This window comes from Carassius auratus, unplaced genomic scaffold (genome assembly GCF_003368295.1).
Source record: "Carassius auratus strain Wakin unplaced genomic scaffold, ASM336829v1 scaf_tig00039105, whole genome shotgun sequence".
NCBI classification, from domain to species: domain Eukaryota; kingdom Metazoa; phylum Chordata; class Actinopteri; order Cypriniformes; family Cyprinidae; genus Carassius; species Carassius auratus.
This window is the reverse complement of record NW_020526489.1, coordinates 27022-53750: the sequence shown is the minus strand read 5'-3', so window position 1 is coordinate 53750 and position 26729 is coordinate 27022. Positions and strand designations below refer to the sequence as shown.

General features: G+C 37.6%; 1 protein-coding gene across 2 annotated transcripts; it reads left to right on the top strand.

Moving 5' to 3' along the window:
- Positions 1–16008: 16008 nt before the first annotated feature.
- Positions 16009–18238, top strand: LOC113083698 (uncharacterized). 2 transcript variants are annotated; one of them, XM_026254680.1, is made up of 4 exons: positions 16009–16891; positions 16977–17179; positions 17306–17465; positions 17993–18238. In XM_026254680.1, the coding sequence occupies exons 1-2, from the start codon at positions 16196–16198 to the stop codon at positions 17010–17012; spliced, it is 732 nt and encodes a 243-aa protein (XP_026110465.1). In that variant the 5' UTR covers positions 16009–16195; the 3' UTR covers positions 17013–17179; positions 17306–17465; positions 17993–18238. The 2 variants fall into 2 exon arrangements, with proteins under 2 accessions (XP_026110465.1, XP_026110464.1); XM_026254679.1 differs by having other exon boundaries at positions 17990–18238.
- Positions 18239–26729: the final 8491 nt, after the last annotated feature.

The following is a 26729-nucleotide window of genomic DNA, read 5'->3' as shown; positions in this document are numbered from 1 at the left end:
GCTGTTGATCCACTGACAGATGGAGGTGGGCACGGAGAATTAGAGTTAGTTTGGGCAAGAGGAGGTTGGGGATGATCATGTTGAAGGCAGAGCTGAAGTCCACAAACAGGATCATCACAGAAGTCCCCGGTCTGTCTAGGTGTTGCAGAACATAATGCAGTCCGATGTTTACTGCATCGTCCACAGACCTGTTTGCTCTGTAGGCAAACTGAAGAGGATCCAGCAAGGGTCCAGTGATGTCCTTCAGGTGGCCCAGCACCAGTTTTTCAAATGACTTCATGACTACAGACGTTAGAGCCACAGGCCTGTAGTCATTTAGTCCTGTAATTTTGGATTTCTTTGGGATGGGGATGATGGTGGAGCGTTTGAAGCATGAAGGGACTTCGCACAGTTCCAGCGATCTGTTGAAGATCTGTGTGAAGATGGGGGCCAGCTGGTCAGCACAGGATTTCAGACAGGCTGGTGTAACACAATCTGGGCCTGTTGCTTTTATTCCTTTTCTGCTTCCGGAAGACCTGGCGCACCGCATCCTCGCTGATCTGAATTGCAGGTGTGGGGGAGAGGGGGGATGCAGGAGGTGTGAATGGTGAGAGCGCTTGATTGGAGATGTGTTCAGGGCAGGTTCCAGGAGTTGTGAGTGGTGTGAACGGTTGTTTGGAGAGGCATTCAGTACTGGTTGCAGGAGTTGTGAATGGTGTGAATGGTTGTGTGGGGAGGCATTCAAGGCAGGTGATGGGTGTTCTTTCAAACCTGCAGTAAAACTCGTTCAGATCGTCTGCCAGTTGTTGATTCTCCACAGTGCTGGGGGGTGGTGTCTTGTAATTTGTGATCTTCTTTAGACTTTTCCACACTGATGCGGAGTCGTTGGAAGTGAACTGAGTCCTTATTTTTTCAGAATAATTCCTCTTTGCCACTTTGATCTCTTTTTCCAGTGTGTATTTAGCCTGTTTATACAGGACATTGTCCCCCTTCACATAAGCATCTTCTTTGGCCTGACGGAGCTGTCTGAGTTTTGCAGTGAACCACGGTTTGTCATTGTTGTAATTTAGTTGAGTCTTTGTAGGAATACACATATCCTCACAGAATCTGATATATGATGTTATGGTCTCTGTGAGTTCATCTTGATTGGTGGCAGCAGCTTCAAAAACCCTCCAATCAGTGAGGTTTTTACTGTCCTTACTACAGGTTTAGCTGATTTTAGTTTCTGCCTGTAGGACGGTATAAGATGAACCAGAAGGTGATAAGAACGTCCCAAAGCTGCTCGTGGAACAGAGTGAAATGCATCCTTTATTGTTGTGTAACAGTGATCCAATATATTACTGTCTCTTGTGGGACAAGTAACATGCTGCCTGTATTTTGGCAGTTCACGGGAGAGATTGGCTTTATTAAAGTCCCCAAGAATTATTAAAACAGAGTCTGGGTGTGGGTGTTGTTGTTCTGTCTCTGTGATCTGATCAGCGAGTTTCTGTAAAGCTGAGCTCACGTGCGTTTGCGGATGGATGTAAACACTCACCAGAATGAACGAGTGAAACTCCCGCTGCAAATAGAACGGCTTGCAGTTAATGAAGAATGTTTCGAGATTTGAGCAGCACGTCTTCTTTAACACAGTTACATCTGTACACCAGCATTCATTGATGTAAAAGCATGTCCTGCCGCCACGCGATCTCCCTGTTGATTCCGCGTCGCGGTCCGCTCTGAACAGCTGAAAGTCCGGCAGATGGAGCACGCTGTCCGGTATGTTGTCATTGAGCCAAGTTTCCATGAAACACAGAGCAGCAGAGTGAGAGAAATCCTTATTTGTCCGAGAGAGCAGAAGCAGTTCGTCCGTTTTGTTAGGTAGAGAGCGAAGATTTGCCAGATGGATGCTAGGTAACGGCGTTTGAAATCCGCGCTTCCCAGACAGTAGACAACTCCCATCCAGATCCGTTTTCAAACCGGCAAATCCGCGTTACAGTCACATCCGTTTCAGGGCTGTAACACGGATCCAGCCCAGGTGCGGTTTCAGTGGGCGGGAACTACAGTCGCAGAGCGGATTCGGGCCGCGTCCGTGGAAACGAGCGCGCAGTTTTTTTTTTTTCTGAAGTTCAGAACAGGAGAAGATGTCAAGAGGGTCAAGGAAAATACAGACTGCTCACTGTTATCCTCAAAAACTAGAGCCCAACCGATATGGATTTTTGGGGGCCAATGCCGATATTAACTCGAAAAGAGCCGATTTATAAGCCGATATTTTGATTTTGAAAATAAACTGGATATTAGACCCATTTCCTATAAACTGCACTTACACAACATTCAATAGCAAAATATCCGCCTGTTCTATGTATGTGGGCTGTATAAATCATTTTCCAGAAGGGATTTATGTAAAAAAAAAAAAAAAAACTTAGATTACAGTCTCAATGACTAAACAATTGCACATCAAAAGTATATATTTTTTAATGATCAAAAACAGTCTGGTTTTAAACATTTAACACTTTTACTTTCTTCCAGTTGAAGCTGGTTTTAACAGTCTGTGTGTGTACTGTAAATAAATTATAATACTAAAGTTAAAGTATTTGCAGAAGTAGTCCCACACTTTGCTGCTACAGCATTCACCTTTTTCAGGTATCTGTAGGGCAGAGAGACAGAGAAAGAATAAGCATGTGTATTAATAATATCACCATGTATCATTACTCATGTCATCATTAGAATTATAATAATAATAAACAGGGATCTCCTACATAGGCAAAATGAGAAAAATATATATATATTTTTTTTATTTGTCAAGCAATAGGTATTACCTACTTATATTTAACTATATTATTTCAACATTTCCCTGTTATGTCTGTAAAGCTGCTTTGAAACAATAAGTAAAAAAAAAGAAAAAAAGCGCGTGTTCAGCTCACATTTATTTACATGTCCCCTCTGGTTTAATCATTTCTGACGCACCTACTGTATTTACTGTAACTACACTACATTTGCTCGAACAGACACATTCGCAACGGACCCGTATATCTTCTCCTCTTCTCTTTGTGCAGTCTGAATCAAAACATTGTCATGCGCTGGCGAACGTAAAGTTAGCCTACTGTTACCGGAAGATTACGGAATCAATTCGAAGTTGAATGGTTAACGTTAGTGCCATGAACACACCGCTGTCAATTTTGAGAAGAACCACCTTCAAACAAGTTAATAGCAAGCATTTAAGGGGCCTGCTAAAAAGGAAGCTATATTAGCGTTAGAGTAACGTAACCAGCCTGAATTCACCAAATTGTTCTCTGGACCTGAGGGTAGCCTCTTCTTCCTTGCTTCTCTCTTGATTCTCATCAGCAGCAGTGTTGGGTATAGTTACTTTGGAAAGTAGTTAGTTAAGTTACAACGTTACCATCAATTAAAAGTAATCAGTTATGATACAGCGTTACCTATTCATAAAAGTAACGCGTTAGAGTACTCATGCGTTACCAAAAATTAAAAGCAGTTTGCAGTGGCTCACACATGACAGACACAGCCCCCGGCCCCTTTAAATGCACCTAGAAGTCGTGACTCCCGACAATGAATAACGTCAGTCATCCGACTAAATTAACACTGCAGGATAACAATAACAGGAAAGACAGTCAGCAATCGGCTATTCCACATGGCGTTTTATTTATTTATTATCACAGAACATATTATTAATCAAAATTCGCACCTACCCAGCCCGGGTAGCCTAGGCTACTGTATATTATGAGCACCACAAGATAACTTCTGATTTTTCTTTAACTTTAATTAATGCAGTTATCAAAGTACAAGTATGCTTACTTGTAAACACAACCTTAAACAGGCTTTCAGATTTAAATCCATTTAGAAATGATGAACAACCAGCCAGCCAACGATCTAACAGAAATTAACAGCTGCCTGTCAAACAAAAATGATAACAAACCGAATTAAATCCTTCACTGCCACACAGGCAAATGACAAATCGCTTAATAGCCGAACTAATTATTATTAAAGTGTCACTCACAGTCACAAGCCTAAATTCGCTGTAACACAGTCCTCTCACATTTACTCTTCAAAGTAGTGATTAAAACGTAGCAGAAGCAGATTTTAGAAACGTTTGTCCGACAGTCAATTTCTTTTTCGTTGACAAATTGAAAATAATGTGCGTACTTGTACTTCCATAAACCAAACGATGTCCTCTCTGCTATCTTGCCGGGAGTTCGAATAAAAAACCCACACACACACACACACAGGGTCAGGCGCAGGGCACAGACGCATCACAGCCATTGACTTTCCGATCACAGAGCTTCGGCTCCGCTGATACATCCGCAGGTGGCACAGTAGACCTAGGCATACTGTTTGACAAAAAGCAGGCTGCAGTCGGGAGTTTCCTTTCCTTAAAATAACGGATTACTTTTTAAAAAAAATAACGAAGTTACTGATTACTTACGCACGAAACTAACGTGTTAAGTTACACATTTCAGGAAAAAAGTAATTAGAGTACTCTAAAGTAACGCGTTACCCACAACACTGATCAGCAGGACTAGCGCTATCGCTCGCTTCTTACAACGGGACAGATACATGTTTGCTGCTGACCGAAAGGAGGAACAACAGACTATGAAAGAGCTCCCGCTAAAAGTTTTTAAAACTCCGCCAACGCCAAAGCGCAGCGCAAATCGCGTTGTATCTGAAGGGCAACGCTAAACCCAGCGGGCAAGCGCCGTGCAGACCGCGTACTGTGTGAAAGGACCATTACGCGGTCATTATGTGGGAAACACACCGCAATAGAATAAGAATAAGTTAAAAGCTAACGTAAGTTTGACCTCTTATTAACGTTCGCGCTCTTCCACTGATAAACATGGTATTAGCTTTGTGGCTAATCTAATATAGCAATGCATTAGCGGCTGTAAGTGATGTTGCAGAATATTTAGAAGTGATAATGATAGGACCGTTAGCTAGAACTACCACACCGTTTTTATATACAGTGTATGAACTAAATCTACAATCATTTCACATGACGAACGACAGACTCACCTGGGTGGCTCGGCTGATCGCTTTCTTCTGTAGTGAATTTCTGGCGCTGTTGTCAACTCTGGAGTTGCAGACCGCCCTCTGGTGGGCAAACTATGCAACACTCATAACATGAGTGAAGCATGAGACTCCGTTTCTCATGTTTCATCGGCCGTTATAAACGCAGATGCCGATTTAAATGCAATTAGCTATGTCGGGCTCTATCAAAAACCTCACCAAGGTATGACGCACCGTGCGAACAAACTAAATCAATGTCTTATGCTGTGTAACTTACTCGATAACTTAAAGGTTTGGTGTTTTATTGATTCTTAGATCTGTGTCAGACTGTATTGTTGGCGAACACTAAGGCCTATGTTATCAGAGGACTTGCTAACATGAAGAAAACGTCCAGAGGTCTGCAATTATACATAATTAACAAATGTTTAACTTAATTACTTAATTTAAACTTTAGTTCTTTTAACTCTTTCTATAATTTTTTTTTTTTAAGATCGCTGCGTGGTAATTATAGTGAGCTCGCAGTGCTAACTCTAAAATAGTATTAACTTTAGTTCATTTCTGAATTAAAATTTTCTTATTTTTGAGGAAAACATTCCAGAGTTCTTTTTGACTGAAGAAAGAAAGACAATAAATAAAGGGAGTAAATTATGAGTAAATTAATTTAGAAGTGAGCTAATCCTTTAAGACTGCTTGCATTTATTTTAACAAATATAAAGTTAAAAGTAATATTGTGAAATATTATTACAATGTTAAATAATTTTCTGTTTGAATGTATTTTAATGTTGTAGCTTATTCCTGTAAAATTTCAGCATCATTACTGCAGTCTTCAAAGCATGATCCTTTATGCATTATTCCAAAATGCAGGTTGAGTGCTGGATTTATTTTGGTTTGTTTTTTGCTGCTTAAAATTTCCTGGAAACATTTCTATGATTCTTTGGTGAACAGAAAGTTCAAAAGAACATAATTTATGTGAAATATATTTTTGCAACATTATAAATGTTTTACTTCTAACAATTTAATGGCTATATGCTGAATGAAAACAGTTATTTCTTTTAAATAACACTCATCAACAAACATTTGAATGGTTGTATATCATGATTTTTTAATATATTAAAGAGTATAACTGTTTTAAATATTGATAATAATAATCAGAAATGTTTCTTGAGCAACAAATCATCATATTAGAATGATTTCTGAAGATCATGTGACACTGAAGACTGGAGGAATGATGCTGAAATTACAAATTTGATCACAGAAATAAATAACATTTCACAATATATTCACAAAGGAAATAAATATTTGAACTGATTATAAGTCTTTTAAAATTTTTATTAAAATATTATTTATTTATGTAATGTAAAAGCTGAATAAATAACTTTTTATTCATCAATAAATCCTAAAAAAAAAAAGTATCACACGCATCCAGTAACACTATATAACAATCTGTTTCATTTTCAGGTTCCAGAGCAGGGACTGTCAGATAGTAAGGTGAGTCCCCCTTTTTTATATTTCAGTGGAGGTTAAGTAATTAAAACTATTTGAATGCTACAATGTATAATTGTGTATTGATAATATTGAGTGCCTGATAATGTTACAACTATTGCTGTTCAAAGCATAATGTATGTTAGGACCGATTGTGGTTTGCAGCTTTCTGGAGAAATGCCCCTTTAAATAACTTCACACTCAGCATCCTGAACTATATACAGGTGCATCTCAATAAATTAGAATGTCATGGATAGTTAATTTATTTCAGTAATTCAACTCAAATTATGAAACTCGTGTATTAAATAAATTCAGTGCACACAGACTGAAGTAGTTAAAGTCTTTGGTTCTTTTAATTGTGATGATTTTGGTTCAACAAATTAGAATCCTCCGTAAAAAAAAAAAAAAAGATTTTAGTGAATTGTTGTCCTTCTGGAAAGTATGTTCATTTACTGCACATGTACTCAATACTTGGTAGGGTCTCCTTTTGCTTTAATTACTGTCTCAGTTCGGCGTGGCATGGATGTGATCAGTTTGTGACACTGTTGAGGTGGTCTGGAAGCTCAGGTTTCTTTGACAGTGGCCTTCAGCTCATCTGAATTTTTTGGTCTCTTGTTTCTCATCTTTCTCTTGACAATAGCCCATAGATTCTCCCTGGGGTTCAGGTCTGGGGAGTTTACTGGCCAGTCAAGATCACCAACACCATGGTCATTTAACCAACTTTTGGTGCTTTTGGCAGTGTGGACAGGTGACAAATCCTTCTGGAAAATGAAATCAGCATCTTCAAAAAGCTGGTCAGCAGAAGGAAGCATGAAGTGCTCCAAAATTTAGTGGTAAATGGTTGCAGTGACTTTGGTTTCCAAAAAACATAATGGACCAACACCAGCAGATGACATTGCACCCCAAATCATCCCAGACTGTGGAAACTTAACACTGGACTTCAAGCAACTTGGGCTATGAGCTTGGGCTATCCAGCCTTTCTCCAGACTCTAGGATCTGGGTTTCCAAATTAGATAAAAAAAGATTGCTCTCATCTGAAAAAAGGACTTTGGACTAATGAGCAACAGTCCAGTTTTTCTTCTCCTGAGCCCAGGTAAGACGCCTCTGAAGTTGTCTGTGTCTCAGGAGTGGCTGAACAAGTGGACTACGACAACTGTATCCAAATTCCTTGACACGTCTGTGTGTGGTGGCTCTTGATGTCTTGACCCCAACCTCAGTCCATTCCTTGTGAAGTTCACTCAAATTCTTGAATCGATTTTGCTTGACAATCCTCATAAGGCTGCGGTTCTCTCGGTTGGTTGTGCATCTTTTTCTTTCACACTTTTTCCTTCCACTCAACTTTCTGTTAACATGCTTGGGTACAGCACTCTGTGAGCAGCCTCTTTGGCAATGAATGTTTGTGGCTTGCCCTCCTTGTCAAGGGTGTCAGTGATTGCCTTCTGGAAAACTGTCAGATCAGCAGTCTTCCCCATGATTGTGTAGACTAGTGAACCAAACTGAGAGACCATTCTGAAGGCTCAGGAAACCTTTGCAGATGTTTTGAGTTGATTAGCTGATTGACATCACCATATTCTGATTGTGAATTGATGTGTTTTTGTTAAATGTGATCACAATTAAAAGAACCAAAGACTTAAACTACTTCAGTTTGTGTGCACTCAATTTATTTCAAACACAATTTTCAAATTTGAGTTGAATTACTGAAATAAATGAACTTTTCCATGACATTCTAATTTATTGAGATGTACCTGTACCTGTTATGATAGTCATAGTTCTATATCAATGCTATAATAAGTCTGTGTGTTACTTACAACACAGTAAACTATTGAACGGGGTCATTTTTATAAAGTAAACTATTTTCTCTTGTGGACAATATATTTTATGTGAAATATCTGATTCAGGCTAGTACTAAATAAAAAATAAGATGCATTTTGTATGATCCCTCTTTTGTCAAAAATGTTCAACATTTTGTAGATTTTGCAAGATGTAAACTTTTGACCTTATATGTGTGTGTATACAGTATGTGTGTGTGTGTATGTATGAACAGGATGCATGCATACGTGTGTGTGTGTGTGTATGGCAATAACATTTTTGTCCATACGTCATGTTTTTTTTTTTTTTGCTTTGTTTTTTTAGAGACAAATGAAAAGAAGTGAACTGTCTTTAAGCTGTGGAGTCAGACGGAGGGATCACATTTACCTCAAAAACAGCATGGCAGAGGACTCTATTACTACTAGAACCAACTCAAGCACACAATGGTGACACATTTATAAGAACATTTCCCTGTGATATAAACACTTCCCTGTGGTAATTGTTCAGATTATTCTCTTTCTCATTGTGTAGCACTGGTTTAAAGGGTCTGTTCACCCAAAAACAAAAAGTGTTCTCGTAGCTTTGTAGAATTATTGTTGAATCCCTGTTGTCACATAGATTATTTTACCGATCTTCTTGCCACGTTTCTGGACCTAGATCGTGAAAATTACATTGTTGTCTATGGGAGGGTCAGAGAGGTCTCAGAATTCATCAAAAATATCTTAATTTGTGTTCCAAAGATGAACAAGTTGTCTTACGAGTTTGGAACAACATGAGGGTGAGTAATTAATGACAGAATTTTTATATTTGGATGAACTTACCCTTTAAGCTTAGTGAATATTATGTACAGGAAGCACTAGAAGTAGAGACTTGTACTGCTTGGGGTAGTGTACCAAATAAACCTTTAATTTTGCTTTTTTGTGCATACATTTTCAAAAGGAAAGAAACGATGCACAATGATACGTCTTTTGTATTGTTTTTTTTTTTTTTTTTAGTAATTCAATTGTTTTAATATGAATATTGCTTTAATAGAGTGTTCAGAACTCAGTACTTTAAACGTTTTGTTGTCTTAAGAGCTTTGTATAACAACTTAACAAAAAAAAAAAATATCAGTGCCATAAGACAGTAAAATATTTTATTATCTATTATGTAAGATGCTTGTAATGATTGCTTTAATGGTATTAATTATTTCATAATCTACTTATGTGATTTGTATTATCAGGTAACTGTACAAATACTGTGGTATATGGACATTACTTTTTATTTGTAACAAAGAAACATGCATTTTCTGTAAAGGTGTTCTGAAATATGTATTGTGAACAGTACTATCCAAATAAACGAACTGTATTTGAATTTATTTGTGTGTGTGTGTGTGTTAGCATATATATATGAGCTGGCCCAGATCTGGCACGGATCCAAAATGGTACTGGACCAGATCCGTCCCACATTTAGGCCAAATCATAATAAAGGAATCCAGAGCTGCCCCTCACGAGCGCGCCAGCTCTTTTTCCCCGTCTGCGCGTCCTCTTGAAGCGTGTGATCAGCGCAACCGCTCCGCCGACAAGAATGTCCAGCAAAACATCAGTATAGTCGAAAACCGGTGATATATCGGGAGATGTGTGTTGCCAAATGTCCAGCAATTCGTCCCTGGTGAAACTGATTGCAGGAATATAACTAAAGACAGGACAAAATAACAAAAACACAAAAACAACTGCAGAGCACGTCACGGAGGCAGCCATCCTGTATCGGCGCCAGCGAGTTATCCTGTAATACGTGTAATATTGTTACCATAATTTTTGTAAGCAGATAGCATGTAATATTTTTTACAGTGTACAAAAAACTAGATGAAATTTGTTGGCAAACTTTTAAGTTGGCTTGAAAAGCCTAGCCCGAACGTTCAGGCAATACAGTTCAATAGATAGGTAGAAAGAAAAAAAAAATAGGTAGAAAGAAAGAAAGAAAGAATAGATAAGAGAAAAAAATAACACATCCGGGGGGCAGGCTATCAGGCTGCAGTACACAGAAGGAGTCTTGAGTGCATGCCAGACATTCATCCTCCTGTAAATCATGGCTGGAAGATGGTAGGAGATTTCTACGGAGTGGACTGGATGACACTTCCACCAGCTCCAGAGGCCATACTGGAACTTGTGCACTGTTCGTGTAAAAAAAATTAATTGTGTTAAGGGTAAATGCACATGTAAACTTCATGAGCTGCCATGTACAAACCTCTGTCAGTGTGTAAACTGACAATAAGTCACTTGAAGATGACTAGGGCACATGTGTGTACACATGTGAGGAGTTGGTGTGTTTGCTACTCCTGCAGAAGTAAATTTGCATGACATGTTTATGTACATTATAACTCTGCTCTGTTTGATAGCCTATGTTCTTTGATAGTTACCGAATACTTATAATCTTGTTTCTTTTTATGTTCTTTGATTGTTATAATCTTATTTTTTATAACATACAGTTCTAACTAACGTTATAGCTCTTAGCTCTCTGGTTTAAATATTGATTAGAATATTAGAATACTGATCCTTTAATGTTATGTAAGATGTAACTGATAATTTAATATAGGTCTTAAACATCAACATGTTCATGTTTGCCTTGAGTTTTTGGCGAACGTTTGCAAAACGCTCTGAGGTAATTATCCACCAACCTACAGTGGAGCTGTAGTCTATGTGAGTTGGACGAAGTGTTACCGTGAGAATGGAATATTTACACCAAATCAAATATGTAATCGCATGATGCTAGCTACTGCCAGAGTCGTTAAATAGGATATTCTCAAATGCTCTGGCTAGTTTGCCAGCTCAAATGTTACCCTACTTAAAACTACACTAACGAGACACTTACACACCTTTGAAGAACACAGTGTACAAAACAAACATGTTACTGTATATAGATATCATATTCTAACTAGAAAAAAAGTTTGTTGAGACAAACTTCAAGTTGGCTTGAGAAAGCCTGACCAGAAAGTTTTAAGAAGTTTAAAGAAGTTAGAAGTTTATAGTTTATAGATTAGTTGAAAGATATATTAGTTAGAAAGAATGACAGATAGATTAGTTAGAAAGAATGATATAGATTAGTGCAAAAGAAAAAATGATAGATTAGTTTGACAGAATGCATGCGACTAACATCCCAGATAGCAAAATCTTCCGGGCCTTTTCTGGATTCCTCTGGCATTTGTTTGGTTTGTGTACGTTGTTGGCAAATGAATGGCAAACCTGAAGAGTCCCGGAATCGGTGGTGGCGCAACTGGAAGTGGTGGAGGGAGGGGCATTATTTTATGGCTCTCTTCTGGCAAATATGAAACATGCCAGATTCAACGTATTTTTCAGTTGCTGATGTGAGAGTGATTGTGAAATGAATTAAACAAGTATTTCCTCTCCAGTTTTATCATTATATATATATATATATATATATATATATATATATATATATATATATATCCTCTAATGGACAAGGTTGTCTTTGTCATAATTTTATGAAATTACATGGTTACACAATTTTTTTAATGTATGTAAAGGTAGGGTCTGACCATAATTAACTTGACATAATAAAATAAAAACTTATACATGATATTTAAGTATGAAAAAACTAACTCATTAAAACATTTATGATTTACCCTTTGACCTTGCTGCCGCGCCATTTAAAACGGACAGTTCTCATCCTCAGACTGTACCTGAACTGCGTTGAGGTAAAGTGTGTTGCTTAAGCTGAATTATGATTTATTTTTGTTTAGTAATTCCATTAACTGTCCTGCAAATAGCCAGTAACCTAATTATATTTCCTGATGTATTGGTGGTAAGTTAAGTATGATATGATAAGCATAAACTGTCCGGTTTTTGAATGGTTGTACCAGACCTTAGCGTCAGCACTTAACCAAGCCCGTTTCTCTTGACCAAACCAAATCTTCATGTACATTTCCTGAAGAGCCAAGTAAAAGTAAGGTAAGTTGTGTTCTGTATGTGTTTTTTTTTTGTTTTGTTTTTTTTTGCATAGGCTATGTAAACGTCTTTTATCGAAGTAGTTTTTTTTTCGCGCCCTAACGTTAACGTGTCCTCGTGAGCACCAGGCAGATTGCCATGACAGCTTTAGATGACAGGAATTTGATGAGAAAATTGCATATGGCGTATGAATAGGCAGTTTATTTGTATTATAATAACACATTTGTTGAGTATTCAATGGTTGTTTGAAGAAATCCGTATAAAAGCCACTTCTTCGTATCTATTTTACACCGCATGGCGTGGTCAAAATGGCGCTGTGGTTGTGTCCGTTGGTCACCGAAAGAATGCAGGAGGCAGACATTTTCCCGCTTTATTCTGCCTACTAGTGTACATGAGGGATGCGCCAGTCTTATTATACATTTGAGTTGTACATGTTTTCCACATAGTTTTGCGCTTTTATAAAAACCCGTGCCTTCATGAGATCAGGCGAAGTTCGCGCTTGAACTCTCATGGTGACACACTGGCTGTGTGGCGTTTCTGCTGCGTGTCAGGCCGGCGACACACTGGATGCGTGGCGCAAGCGTCTCAGCTGCGTGGCGTGTCTGTTTTTAATTCGGCTCCCATGTTAACAGGTTAGAGCATACAGACTGCCTGCGTGAGACGCGCGTCTCAGGTGCGCCTCGAGCCGCGCGGAAAACGCGTGCATGCTGGAAATAGAACTGACGCCTATTTTTCACGCAACACGCGCGAGTGTCGGAAGCGTTTCAAGTCAAAATATACTAGGAAAATATGTTTACATGTCATTTTGTACACAAATACATATTAATTCATGACATTTTGATATTTGAAAGTCTATAGGTTGGCATAAATTCAGATATAAATGTAATTTAAAAAATAAAATAAATTATTATAGATTTTCAAATATTGCACCTGTCAAACATAATCTATTTTGCCGTCAATACTGTTGACGGTGTCCTATCAGTAGGTGTGTAAAAAAAAAAAAAAAGTTTATATTGTTGTCATGAAGACAAGAGCCTGGTTTTTCGGTGGCCTCCCTCTATGTCACCTACAGCAGCGCGCCAGCACCAAGGGTTTTAAGCCAGTTATTTATATCTTTTGCTGCAATGTGTCAGTAGGACAGTAGTTTGCCATTAATTTTAATAATAATCTAGTGCGATTTTGAATGCACAAGCAGTTTGACAACGGCAAAATGAATGTTTGGAAATGTAAACTGATATTTTATACTGACACTCTACAGCAAAATATATAAATAACTGGCCGAACACCATTCTTTTAAGTGAAAATACTGCCTAAGACTTTTGCACAGTAGTGTATGTACGTATGATTAAATGAAGTATATTTAAATAAGTGTAAGGAAACAGCTGTTTCGTGATTAGCGGTGACAAGCGAAAACTTTACACTAGATGAGAAACCGACTGATCGTGACCTTTTGTAAACTGTATTTATGACAAAGAACTTCACAGATAGAGATATTCTAACAATCTATCGGTAAACACACACCTTGTGTCCTCTGTCTCTGTTTGAGTTCGCGCTGCTCCAACGCGGTCCGCGGATTGAAGAGCGCGCTGAAAGACGGGAGGAGACCGGACTGACGCCGGTTTCATTTGAAATTTAAGCGGACTGACTCTGAGGCGATCGAATACTACTGGTTCCAACCTACTTTTAAGAAATATATTTTTTGATAAACGAACCCAAAACTGTCTATGCAGTGTGATGTGATTTGTGTCATGTGCAGGTGTGATGGATCGCGTATGGACCAATAGGGTGTCGGAATGGTATATGTGTATACTTCTCATCCAACCACAATCAAATTCACTCCATCCGGATGGCGCAATTTATCTGGATAGGTTTTTTTTCTTTCTCTCTTTTTGAACGATAACAATTCGGAATGAAATAGCAGTAACGAAGCTATTTTTTTTAAATGTAAGGAGTAGAAAGTACAGATACTTGCGTGAAAATGTAAGGAGTAAAAGTAAAAAGTCGGCTGAAAAATAATTACTCAAGTAAAGTATAGATACCCCAAATTTCTACTTAAGTACAGTAACAAAGTATTTGTACTTCGTTACTTGACACCTCTGAGAAAGACTAAGGTGGAAGGCAACTGAACTCAGGCAGTTCCTTCTGTACACCGGTCCTCTTGTTCTTAGGGGTGTGTTACCTGAGGAAATGTATAACAACTTCAAGCTGCTATCAGTTGCCATCTCGATTTTAGCCAATCCCCGCATTTGTTCAGCTCTAAATGGGTTTGTGAAAGGGTTACTTATGTCATTTGGGGAGCACTTTAGTAAATTGTATGGTCCTGAGTTTGTTGTCTACAATATACATGGGTTGATTCATCTTAGTGATGATGTAAAGATTCATGGTCATTTAGATGTGATCTCTGGGTTTCCATTTGAAAATTACCTGTGTACATTAAAAATGATCAGGAAACCACACAGCCCTCTAACTCAGGTGATCCGTAGAGTGTCTGAAGTTCACAATCAAAAACATAGCGTTGAAGTCAAGTGGCCAAAAACGCAAGTAAATATAGAGCATAGAAATGGGCCTGTACCTGACTTGTTTGAAGGGGATGTTCTTCAATTCAGAGAACTGGTAATGAATGGTGTGCACATCAGAATTACAGAAGGAGACAATTGTGTTAGAATCAATCAGATTGTTGCTTTGGTGGAAAATATTATTGTCTATAAAGGCCAGGAGTACATCATCTACCGTGAATTTGCAAAGATGGGGACATTTTTTAATTACCCGGTTGATTCTAAAGAAGTAGGAGTTTTTGTAGTGTCAAATTTGTCTTCAGATTTAAAATGTACAAGGCTGAATGACGTATTCAAATATTTCAGGATGCCATATGGGGAACAGGGCAGTTTTGTTGTCATTCCCCTTTTATCACAAAAATAACTTTTAATTCCCCCCCGCCCCCAACCCCATCCCTCAGTGTATTTCATAGTGAGCTTCATTAAGACAAATGAAGTGGAGGTGGTGCCAGGTGTGTGGGTGGAAGGAGAGGTCTGTAAATGGCCTAACTACAAACCCGATGCCATGTTGAAGGCCATCAAGAACTGTGAGATGCCTAAGGAGACCTGGACAAGTTATGACATCAGGGTTCTTTACAAAGCAAGTAAGTGTTCACTTTAATCCATTGTTCATGGTTCAAGACTCAATTAAGCCACTTTTTTATGTATTTCTTAAAATTTAAATGTAACTGTAACACTTGATTTTAAAGTGTCAACATAAGAGCAAGCCTTATTAGCATGATGCACATCATGAACTTTAATGACACTTATGTTTATGACTGGTGTCATTAAGTGTATTTATTAGTTTTTTGTAATGTAAATTTGACACTGGGATGCAGACATTACAAGAACCTAATGATTTAATAGATAACAATCATGATCTTATCTCACATCACCATTACCGGCTTGGGTAAAGTCACTTGGTTCCCATTCTTGACAGATAGCTTTAGTGAGGCAAGGTTGAAACTTCGTCGGGCAGAAGATGACACAGACCTCCAGTCAGAAGCAGAGGAGGGGAGGCCAAAAAAAAGAAAAACCAAGTATGTCGCAAATCTGCTGAACGTTTTGCACTCAGATTTTGCTCAGTTTTTCTACATAATGTTTGTCTTTAAACTAAGGCATGTAAAAAGATTTAAGCATTTAAGTTGCCAAATTTCTGTAAGAAGTCTCACTGAAAAAAATAGTATGTGGGGTAGTTGGTGAGAAACCGTAACTGTGGGATTTAATTTACTTTAAAACCTTAGTTTTATTCATGGATGGGTCTCTTCATAGTAGGCAGTGTAAATGGGCCTTACACGGCTGTAGGGTTGTAAATAATTTTAGTTTTCTCTCTTCAAAGAACAAACCAGCGCTTCCTCTTGAGTCAGGAGGAGTCTGATGAGGAGCCTGTGACGCGCAAACCAGTCCTCCCTAAGGTCCCCTCCATTCCACCTCTGCCGTCACTGTTGCGTGATGCCATTTCCTCATCAGATGAAATATCTCCTCCAGCTAGTCAACTTGCCTCTCTGCAGCCGTTTCACGCCCTTGGAACTCCTCAGCCATCCTACCATCTTCCCTCCCAGCCATCTCACCACCATGGAACTCCTGAGCCATCCTACCATCTTCCCTCCCAGCCGTCTCGCCACCATGGAACTCCTGAGCCATCCTACCATCTTCCCTCCCAGCCGTCTCGCCACCATGGAACTCCTGAGCCATCCTACCATCTTCCCTCCCAGCCGTCTCGCCACCATGGTACTCCTGAGCCATCCTACCATCTTCCCTCCCAGCCGTCTCGCCACCATGGTACTCCTGAGCCATCCTACCATCTTCCCTCCCAGCCGTCTCGCCACCATGGAACTCCTGAGCCATCCTAACATCTTCCCTCTCAATCGTCTCGCCACCATGGAACTCCTGAGCCATCCTACCATCTTCCCTCTCAATCGTCTCGCCACCATGGAACTCCTGAGCCATCCTACCATCTTCCCTCTCAATCGTCTCGCCACCATGGAACTCTTGAGCCATCTTACCATCTTCCCTCTCAATCGTCTCGCCACCATGGAACTCCTGAGCCATCCTACCATCTTCCCTCCCAGCCATCTCGCCACCATGGAACTCCGGAGCCATTCCATCTTGCCCCTCATGCTGCTTCTGAGATGGACCTGCACTCTGGTGAGACCTTATGCTCTATTTCCATTTAAAATTCATTTCTATGTTACAGCTGGCAAGGAATTAACCGTTTTTGTTCTGGTTTCAGCATTACTACGAGAGATCATTGCCAAGCAGGAGGTGATGTGTGATATGCAAAGAAATCTGCTGCGGATTGTTCAGGATCTCTCTTCTACACCTACACCCCATGGACACCACATGGACGGAAGTTTCCTGCCGTTGAGGGATGCTGAGTCTCTTTTGGCGCTGGACCGCGACATTAAGACAAACCCAGAGAAGAGAAAGGACTTGGTAATAATTACTTTTATCATTAGTAGAAGGATTTTTTTTCTGAACTTTTTTTTTTTTTTTTTTTTTGCTTTCTCTGCAATGAACATTCATATTTTCAAAAAAATGTTTTTGTTTTTTGTTTTCCAGGTGCTGACACTGGGCCTTGCTGGGGGCGTAACCCTCAAGGACACTGTGTGGAGGGTCATGAAGATGCTTCTTAAGAATGACTTGGCCTGCAAAATCAATTGGACAGGCCTCCATGGCAAAACATCATTCCAGGGCCTAGAAGTCAAAAATGTTGTTACAGGTAAAAGTGTTGGTTAGATGTACCAGGCAACATTTTAAGGTTCATTTACCAGCTTTGTAGTCACTTTGATGAGCTGCCACCCCTCAATACAGGGTGAATAAAGTCTCCTCCAGTGTAGTGGCCACTGTTTTTAGAGGCAAATCTTTGTTTTTATCAAAGGACATAAATGCAGATAAATGTATTTTGTTTTTCAAAATAACCATGAATGTGTGAAAGAGGTGTTAGTCTATCGTTCGTGGCTGGACTACACATTATGATATAGTCTGGCTTGTCAGGCTATGTATACCTCTCTTTTGTAAGGTCTGGGTCTGTTTAACTTTATAGTGGTAAAGAAACTGTATGAACAAATTATGCTATCCTTTCCCTTAAGTCTGTCACACAAATTTAACAGAAGAATGGGACTTAACTTAAAGGCCTAAATGAAATTTAAGTTTTAAATGGCATTGCCTGTCTTTACTTGCCTTTAAAAGGTCTTATTTAAACTCTGAAACCTGCCATGATATCTTTTAATTGTTTGTTTCTAGAAGCCATTCGGAGAAATCCTGGATGCAGAGAATCTACGAACCAGGAGGTGGAGCAATGGTTGAGGCGTTGGTTGTATTTGGCTGGCGATCGAGAGGGGGGTAGGAGGAGGAGAAGCACAGTCCTCCACCACCAGCGACCCACCAACACATAGTCAGGCACATCAACACATAATGTCAGGCACACACACATATGCATTTCACTTTGGCCATTTCTGGCCACACTTTAAAGGGTTAGTTCACCCAATAATCAAAATTATTTAACTAATAACTTACCCTTATGTTGTTCCAAACCCGTGAGACGTCCGTTTATCTTCGGAACACAGTTTAAGATATTTTAATTTTATTTTATTTAGTCCGAGAGTTCTCAGTCCCTCCATTGAAGCTGTGTGTACGGTATACTGTCCATGTCCAGAAAGGTAAGAAAAACATCATCAAAGTAGTCCATGTGACATCAGAGGGTCAGTTGGAACTTTTTGAAGCATCGAAAATACATTTTGGTCCAAAAATAGCAAAAACTACGATTTTATTCAGCATTGTCTTCTCTTCCGTGTCTGTTGTGAGAGAGAGTTCAAAACAAAGCAGTTTGTGATATCCGGTTCGTGAACTAATCATTCGATGTAACCGGATCTTTTTGAACCAGTTCACCAAATCGAACTGAATCGTTTGAAATGGTTCACATCTCCAATACGCATTAATTCACAAATGACTTAAGCTGTAAACTTTTTTAATGTGGCTGACACTCCCTCTGAGTTCAAACAAACCAATATCCCGGAGTAATTCATTTACTCAAACAGTACACTGACTGAACTGATGTGAAGAGAGAACTGAAGATGAACACTGAGCCGAGCCAGATAACGAACAAAAGATTGACTCGTTCTCAAGTCAAGAACCGGTTGAAGAAAATGGTTCACCGGTTCTTTTGCGCTCTACGTAATGACTTCATTTGCGATGATTGCCCTCCTCAGTTCTCGAATCGGACGCGTCTGACAGAAACTGTTCTTGACTGAAGAACGAGTCAGTCTGTTGTTCGTTATCTGGCTCGGCTCGGTGTTCATCTTCAGATCTCTCTTCACAGCAGTTCAGTCAGTGAACTGTTTGAGTAAATGAATTACTCCGGGATATTGGTTTGTTTGAACTCAGAGGGAGTGTCAGCCACATTAAACAAGTTAACAGCTTAAGTCATTTGTGAATTAATGCGTATTGGAAATGTGAACCATTTCAAACGATTCAGTTCGATTTGGTGAACTGGTTCAAAAAGATCCGGTTACATCGAATGATTCGTTCACGAACCGGATATCACAAACTGCTTTGTTTTGAACTCTCTCTCACAACAGACACGGAAGAGAAGACAATGCTGAATAAAGTCATAGTTTTTGCTATTTTTGGACCTAAATGTATTTTCGATGCTTCAAAAAGTTCCAACGGACCCTCTGATGTCACATGGACTACTTTGATGTTTTTCTTACCTTTCTGGACATGGATAGTATACCGTACACACAGCTTCAATGGAGGGACTGAGAGCTCTCGGACTAAATCTAAAATATCTTAAACCGTGTTCCGAAGATAAAAGGAGGTCTTACATGTTTGGAACAGCATAAGGGTGAGTTATTAATGACATAATTTTGATAATTGGATGAACTTACCCTTTAACATTACCATTCATAGGTTTCAATGGTTTCTTGGTTTTGTTCATATTTCATGGTTTACACAACTGTTTTTTTTTTTCTTGTTTCTAAAACCAAGCTTTGTTCCATAATGTTTTTACATTTTATTTTCTTAATTTTTTTTGTATAAAAAAAATTAATAATTGTAAATGTTTACCTATTTAGGTAATATGTTTATGTTGACTTGAAAATAAACACAAATTTTCAGCAGTTATGGTTTCCTGGTTTGATTTCTCTTTGAATTGCATGGTTGCTGTTGGGCGCAGATATTGAATATGGGCCAAATTAGTTGTTTTAATATAATCTGGCAGAGTTGTGGCCTGTGCTCGGGAGACATCTGGGTTTTCCATGGCGACATTATGGCATTAATATGGGCCAATTTCGGGTCTTCTGGCTCTCGTCTGGTAAGGCATTGGCATTTTTCTGGCAGCTTTCTGGTATGCTTTTGGCAAAACTCTTTGGGCCAGTTTTGGCCCTGCATTCCTGGCGGTATGATTGCCATAACTAAGAACAGTGTTTGGGCCATAAAAGGCCCAGAACAATTTTGCTATCTGGGATGTTTCTAGCATGATTAGCAAGTTACTAGCATGTTGTTAGCATGACTAGCATGTCGCTACCATGTTTCTAGCATGAATAGCATGTTGCTACCATTTTTCTAGCATGCGAATAGCATGTTGTTAGCATGACTAGCATGTCGCTTCCATGTTTCTAGCATGATTAACATGCTGCTAGCATGTTGCTAGCATGTTTCTAGAATGATTAGCAAGTTACTAGCATGTTGCTAGCATATTGTTATCATGACTAACATGTTGCTAGTATATTTCTAGCATTATTAGAATTTGACTAGCACTTTGCTAACATGTTTCTAACATGATTAGCATGTCGCTAGCATGTCTCTAGCATGATTAACAAGTCGCTAACATGTTTCTAGAATGATTAGCATGTTGTTAGCATGTTGTTTGCATTTTTCTAACATGACTAGCATGTTGCTAGCATGTTTTTAGCATGATTATCATGCGACTAACATGTAGCTAGCATGTTTCTAGCATGATTAGCATGTTGTTAGCATATCGTTAGCATTTTTCTATTTACCATAGTTTACCATTATTTACCACGATTTACCATAGTTTACCATGATTTACTATAGTATACCACGATATACCATGTTCAAGTATGATTAACTGATTCTAGCATGATGTATCATAGTTTACCATGATTTACCACGATTTACCGTAGTTTACCATGATTTACTATAGTATACCACGATTTACCATGTTCAAGTATGATTTACTGATTCTAGCATGATTTACCATAGTTTACCATGATTTACTATAGTATACCATGCTTTACCATGTTCAAGTATGATTTACTGATTCTAGCATGATTTATCATAGTTTACCATGATTTACCATAGTTTACCATGATTTACTATAGTATACCATGATTTACCATGTTCAAGTATGATTTACTGTTTGTAGTCTGATTTAGCATAGTTCACCATGATTTACCACAATTTACCGTAGTTTACCATGATTTACTATATTATACCACGATTTATCATTTTTCAAGTATGATTTATTGAGTCTAGCATGATTTATCATAGTTTACCATGATTTACCACGATTTACTATAGTTTAGCATGATTTACTGTAACATGATTTTATCATGATTAGCATGTTGCTAGCATTTTTATAGCATGGTTAGAATGTTTGCTAGCATGTCGCTAGCATGTTTCTAGCTTGCCACTAGCATATTGCTAGCATGATTTTAGCATGATTAGCATGTTGCTAGCATGTTTCAAGCATGCGACTAACAGGTTGCTAGCATGATTTTAGCATGATTAGCATGTTTCTATCTTGTTCCTAGCATTATTAACATGAAACTAGCATGTTGCTAACATGATTTTACCATGATTAGCATGTTGCTAGCATTACCAGCATGCGACTAGCATGTTGCTAGCGTGATCAGCATGTTGTTAGCATGTTTCTAACATGATTAGCATGGGACTAGCATTCTGTTAGCATGATTTTACCATGATTAGCATGTTGCTAGCATGTTTCTAGCATGATTAGAATATTGATAGCATGTCGCTAGCATGTTGCTAGCATGATTACCATGTTGCTAGCATGTTTCTAGCATGATTAGCATGTGACTAGCATGTTGCTAGCATTATTTAACCAAGATTAGCATTGTTGCTAGCATATTTCTAGCATGATTAACATATTGCTAGTATTTCGCTAACATGTTTCTAGCATGATTAGCTTTGTTGCTAGCATGACTAGCATGCAACTAACATGTTGCTAACATGATTAGCATGTTGTTAGCATGTTTCTAACATGATTAGCATGGGACTAACATGTTGCTAGCATGATTTTACCATGATTAGCATTTTGGTAGCATGTTTCTAGCATGATTGGCATATTGCTAGCATGTCGCTAGCATGTTTCTAGCATGATTTGCATGTTTCTAGCATGACTAGCATGCGACTAGCATGTTGTTAACATGATTAGCATGTTGCTAGGATGTTTCTAGCATGACTAGCATTCGACTAGCATGTTGCTAGCATGACTTTAGCATGATTAGAATGTTGCTAGCATGTTTCTAGCATGACTAGCATGCGACTAGCATGTTTCTAGCATGATTTACCATAGTTTACCACAATTTACCATAGTTTATCATGATTTACCATAGTTTACCATGATTTACCATAGTTTACCATTATTTACCATGATTTACCATAGTTTATCATTATTTACTATAGTATACCACGATATACCATGTTCAAGTATGATTTACTGATTCTAGCATGATTTATCATAGTTTACCATGATTTACCACGATTTACCATAGTTTACCATGATTTACTATAGTATACCATGAGTTTACCATGATTTACCATAGTTTACCATGATTTACCATAGTTGACCATGATTTACCATAGTATACCACGATATACCATGTTCAAGTATGATTTACTGATTCTAGCAAGATTTATCATAGTTTACCATGATTTACCACGATTTACCGTAGTTTACCATGATTTACTATAGTATACCACGATTTACCATGTTCAAGTATGATTTACTGATTCTAGCATGATTAATCATAGTTTACCATGATTTACCACGATTTACCGTAGTTTACCATGATTTACTATAGTATACCATGCTTTACCATGTTCAAGTATGATTTACTGATTCTAGCATGATTTAGCATAGTTCACCATGATTTACCGCAATTTACCATAGTTTACCATGATTTACTATAGTATACCATGCTTTACCATGTTCAAGTATGATTTACTGATTCAAGCATGATTTAGCATAGTTTACCATTATTTACCACGATTTACCATAGTTTACCATTATTTACCACGATTTACCATGATTTACTATAGTATACCACAATTTACCATGTTCAAGTATGATTTATTGATTCTAGCATGATTTACCATAGTTTACCATAGTTTACCATGATTTACCATTATTTACCACGATTTACCATAGTTTAACCATGATTTACTATAGTATACCACAATTTACCATGTTCAATCATGATTTACTGATTCTAGCATGATTTATCACAGTTTACCATGATTTACCATAGTATACCATGATTTACTATAGTATACCATGATTTACCATGTTCAAGTATGATTTACTATGATTCTAGCATGATTTACCATGGTTTACCACGATTTACCATAATTTACCATGATTTACCATAGTTTACCATTATTTACCACGATTTACCATAGTTTACCATGATTTATGATCTATGATAGATAGATAGATAGATAGATAGATAGATAGATAGATAGATAGATAGATAGAAACAGTCAGATAGATAGATAGATAGATAGATAGAAACAGTCAGATAGATAGATAGATAGATAGATAGATAGATAGATAGATAGATAGATAGATAGATAGATAGATAGAAATAGTCAGATGGATAGATAGATAGATAGATAGATAGATAGATAGATAGATAGATAGATAGATAGATAGATAGATAGATTAGTTTTAATGAGTTTAAATTGATTAGCATCGAAACTTGATTGAGTCTAATGGGATTTGGAGCTTTGGTCATCTGAACATCCTTTCAATGAAATGATTTTTATGATTTTTAATCTTCATTTTTATGAAAATCATAAGTCCAATCAGTTAGAAAACATATAGCACACCCGGCAGGTATAGGCTGAAGAGCTGGGCTGAGTTTGGAGTCTGTAGAGTTAAAGCTCTAGGAGGAGTAGCAGTTGCAAAATTTTGGGTCAGAAGAAAAAGAAGAATAACTAGATAAAAAAGTTGGTCAAGACAAACTTTAAGTTGGCTTGAGAAAGCCTGACCAGAAAGTTTGAAAAGTTTAAAAAGTTTGAAAAGTTTGAAAAGTTTGAAAAGTTTGAAAATGTGAAAAGTTTAAAAAGTTAAAAAATATTTAAAAGTTTAAGAAGTTTAAAAAAGACAGTGATTAACATATTGCTAGCATTACAAGCAAGTGACTACCATCATTAGTATGATTAGCAAAGTTCCTAGCATGTTTCTAGCATGATTAGCATGTTGCTACAATGTTTCTAGCATGACTAACATGCAATTAGCAAGTTGCTAGTTTGATTAGCATGTTGCTAGCATGATTTTAGCAAGATTAACATGTTGTTAACATGTTTCTAGCATGACTACCATGCGACTAGCATGTTGCTAGCATGATTTTGGTATGATTAGTATGTTGCTAGCATGTTTCTAGCATGATTAGCATGTTGTTAACATGTTTCTAGCATGACTAGCATGCAACTACCATGTTGCTAGCATGTTTCTAACATGATTAACATGTTGCTAGCATGTTTCTAGCATGACTAGCATGCGACTAGCATGTTGCTAGCATGATTTTAACATGATTAGCATGTTGTTAGCATGATTTTACCATGATTAGCATGTTGCTAGCATGTTTCTAGCATGATTAGCATTTGACTAGCATGTTTCAAGCATTACTAGCATGCGGCTAGCATGTTGATAGCATGATTTTACCATGATTAGCATGTTGCTAGCTTGTTTCTAACATGACTAGCATGCAACTAGCAAGTTGCTAGTTTGATTAGCATGTTGCTAGCATGATTTTAGCATGATTAGCATGATGCTAGCATGTTTCTAGCATGATTAACATGCAAATAGCATGTTGCTAGCATTTTTCTAACATGATTAGCATTTTACTAGCATGTTGCTAACATGTTTCTAACATGACTAGCATGCAACTAACATGTTGCTAGCATGTTTCTAGTATGATTTGCATGTTGTTAGCATTTTTCTAGCATGATTAGCTTGTTGCTAGCATGTCGCTAACATGTTTCTAACATGATTAACATGTTGCTAGCATGACTAGCATGCAACTAGCATGTTTAGCATTTGATAGCATATTTCTAGCATGACTTGCATGCGACTAGCATGTTTCCAGCACAAATTTAGCATGATTAGCATGTTGCTACCATGTCGCTAGCATTTCTCTAACATGATTAGCATGTTGCTAGCATGTTTCTAGCATGACTAGCATGTTGCTAACATGATTTTAGTATGATTACTATGTTGCTAACATGATTTTAGCATGATTGACATGTTACCATGTTTCTAGCATGACTACCATATGACTAGCATGTTGCTAGCATGATTTTAGTATGATTAGCATGTTGCTAGCATATTTCTAGCATGACTAGCATTCGACTAGCATGACTAGCATGCGACTAGCATGATATTAGCATGATTAGCATATTATTAGGACAGATAGATAGATAGACAGATAGATAGATAGATTTACCATAGTTTACCATGATTTTCCATAGTTTACCATGATTTACTATAGTATACCATGATTACTGATTCTAGCATGATTTACCATAGTTTACCATAGTTTACCATTATTTACCACGATTTACCATAGTTTACCATGATTTACTATAGTATCCCACGATTTACCATGTTCAAGAATGATTTACTGATTCTAGCATGATTTACCATAGTTTACCATGATTTACCATAGTTTACCATGATTTACTATAGTATACCATGATTACTGATTCTAGCATGATTTACCATAGTTTACCATAGTTTACCATTATTTACCACGATTTACCATAGTTTACCATGATTTACTATAGTATCCCACGATTTACCATGTTCAAGTATGATTTACTGATTCTAGCATGATTTACCATAGTTTACCATGATTTACCATAGTTTACCATGATTTACCACGATTTACCGTAGTTTACCATGATTCACTATAGTATACCACGATTTACCATGTTCAAGTATGATTTACCATAGTTTACCATGATTTTCCATAGTTTACCATGATTTACTATAGTATACCATGATTACTGATTCTAGCATGATTTACCATAGTTTACCATAGTTTACCATTATTTACCACAATTTACCATAGTTTACCATGATTTACTATAGTATCCCACGATTTACCATGTTCAAGAATGATTTACTGATTCTAGCATGATTTACCATAGTTTACCATGATTTACCATAGTTTACCATGATTTACTATAGTATACCATGATTACTGATTCTAGCATGATTTACCATAGTTTACCATAGTTTACCATTATTTACCACGATTTACCATAGTTTACCATGATTTACTATAGTATCCCACGATTTACCATGTTCAAGAATGATTTACTGATTCTAGCATGATTTACCATAGTTTACCATGATTTACCATAGTTTACCATGATTTACTATAGTATACCATGATTACTGATTCTAGCATGATTTACCATAGTTTACCATAGTTTACCATTATTTACCACGATTTACCATAGTTTACCATGATTTACTATAGTATCCCACGATTTACCATGTTCAAGTATGATTTACTGATTCTAGCATGATTTACCATAGTTTACCATGATTTACCATAGTTTACCATGATTTACCACGATTTACCGTAGTTTACCATGATTCACTATAGTATACCACGATTTACCATGTCCAAGTATGATTTATTGATTCTAGCATGATTTACCATAGTTTACCATGATTTACCACGATTTACTATAGTTTACCTTTATT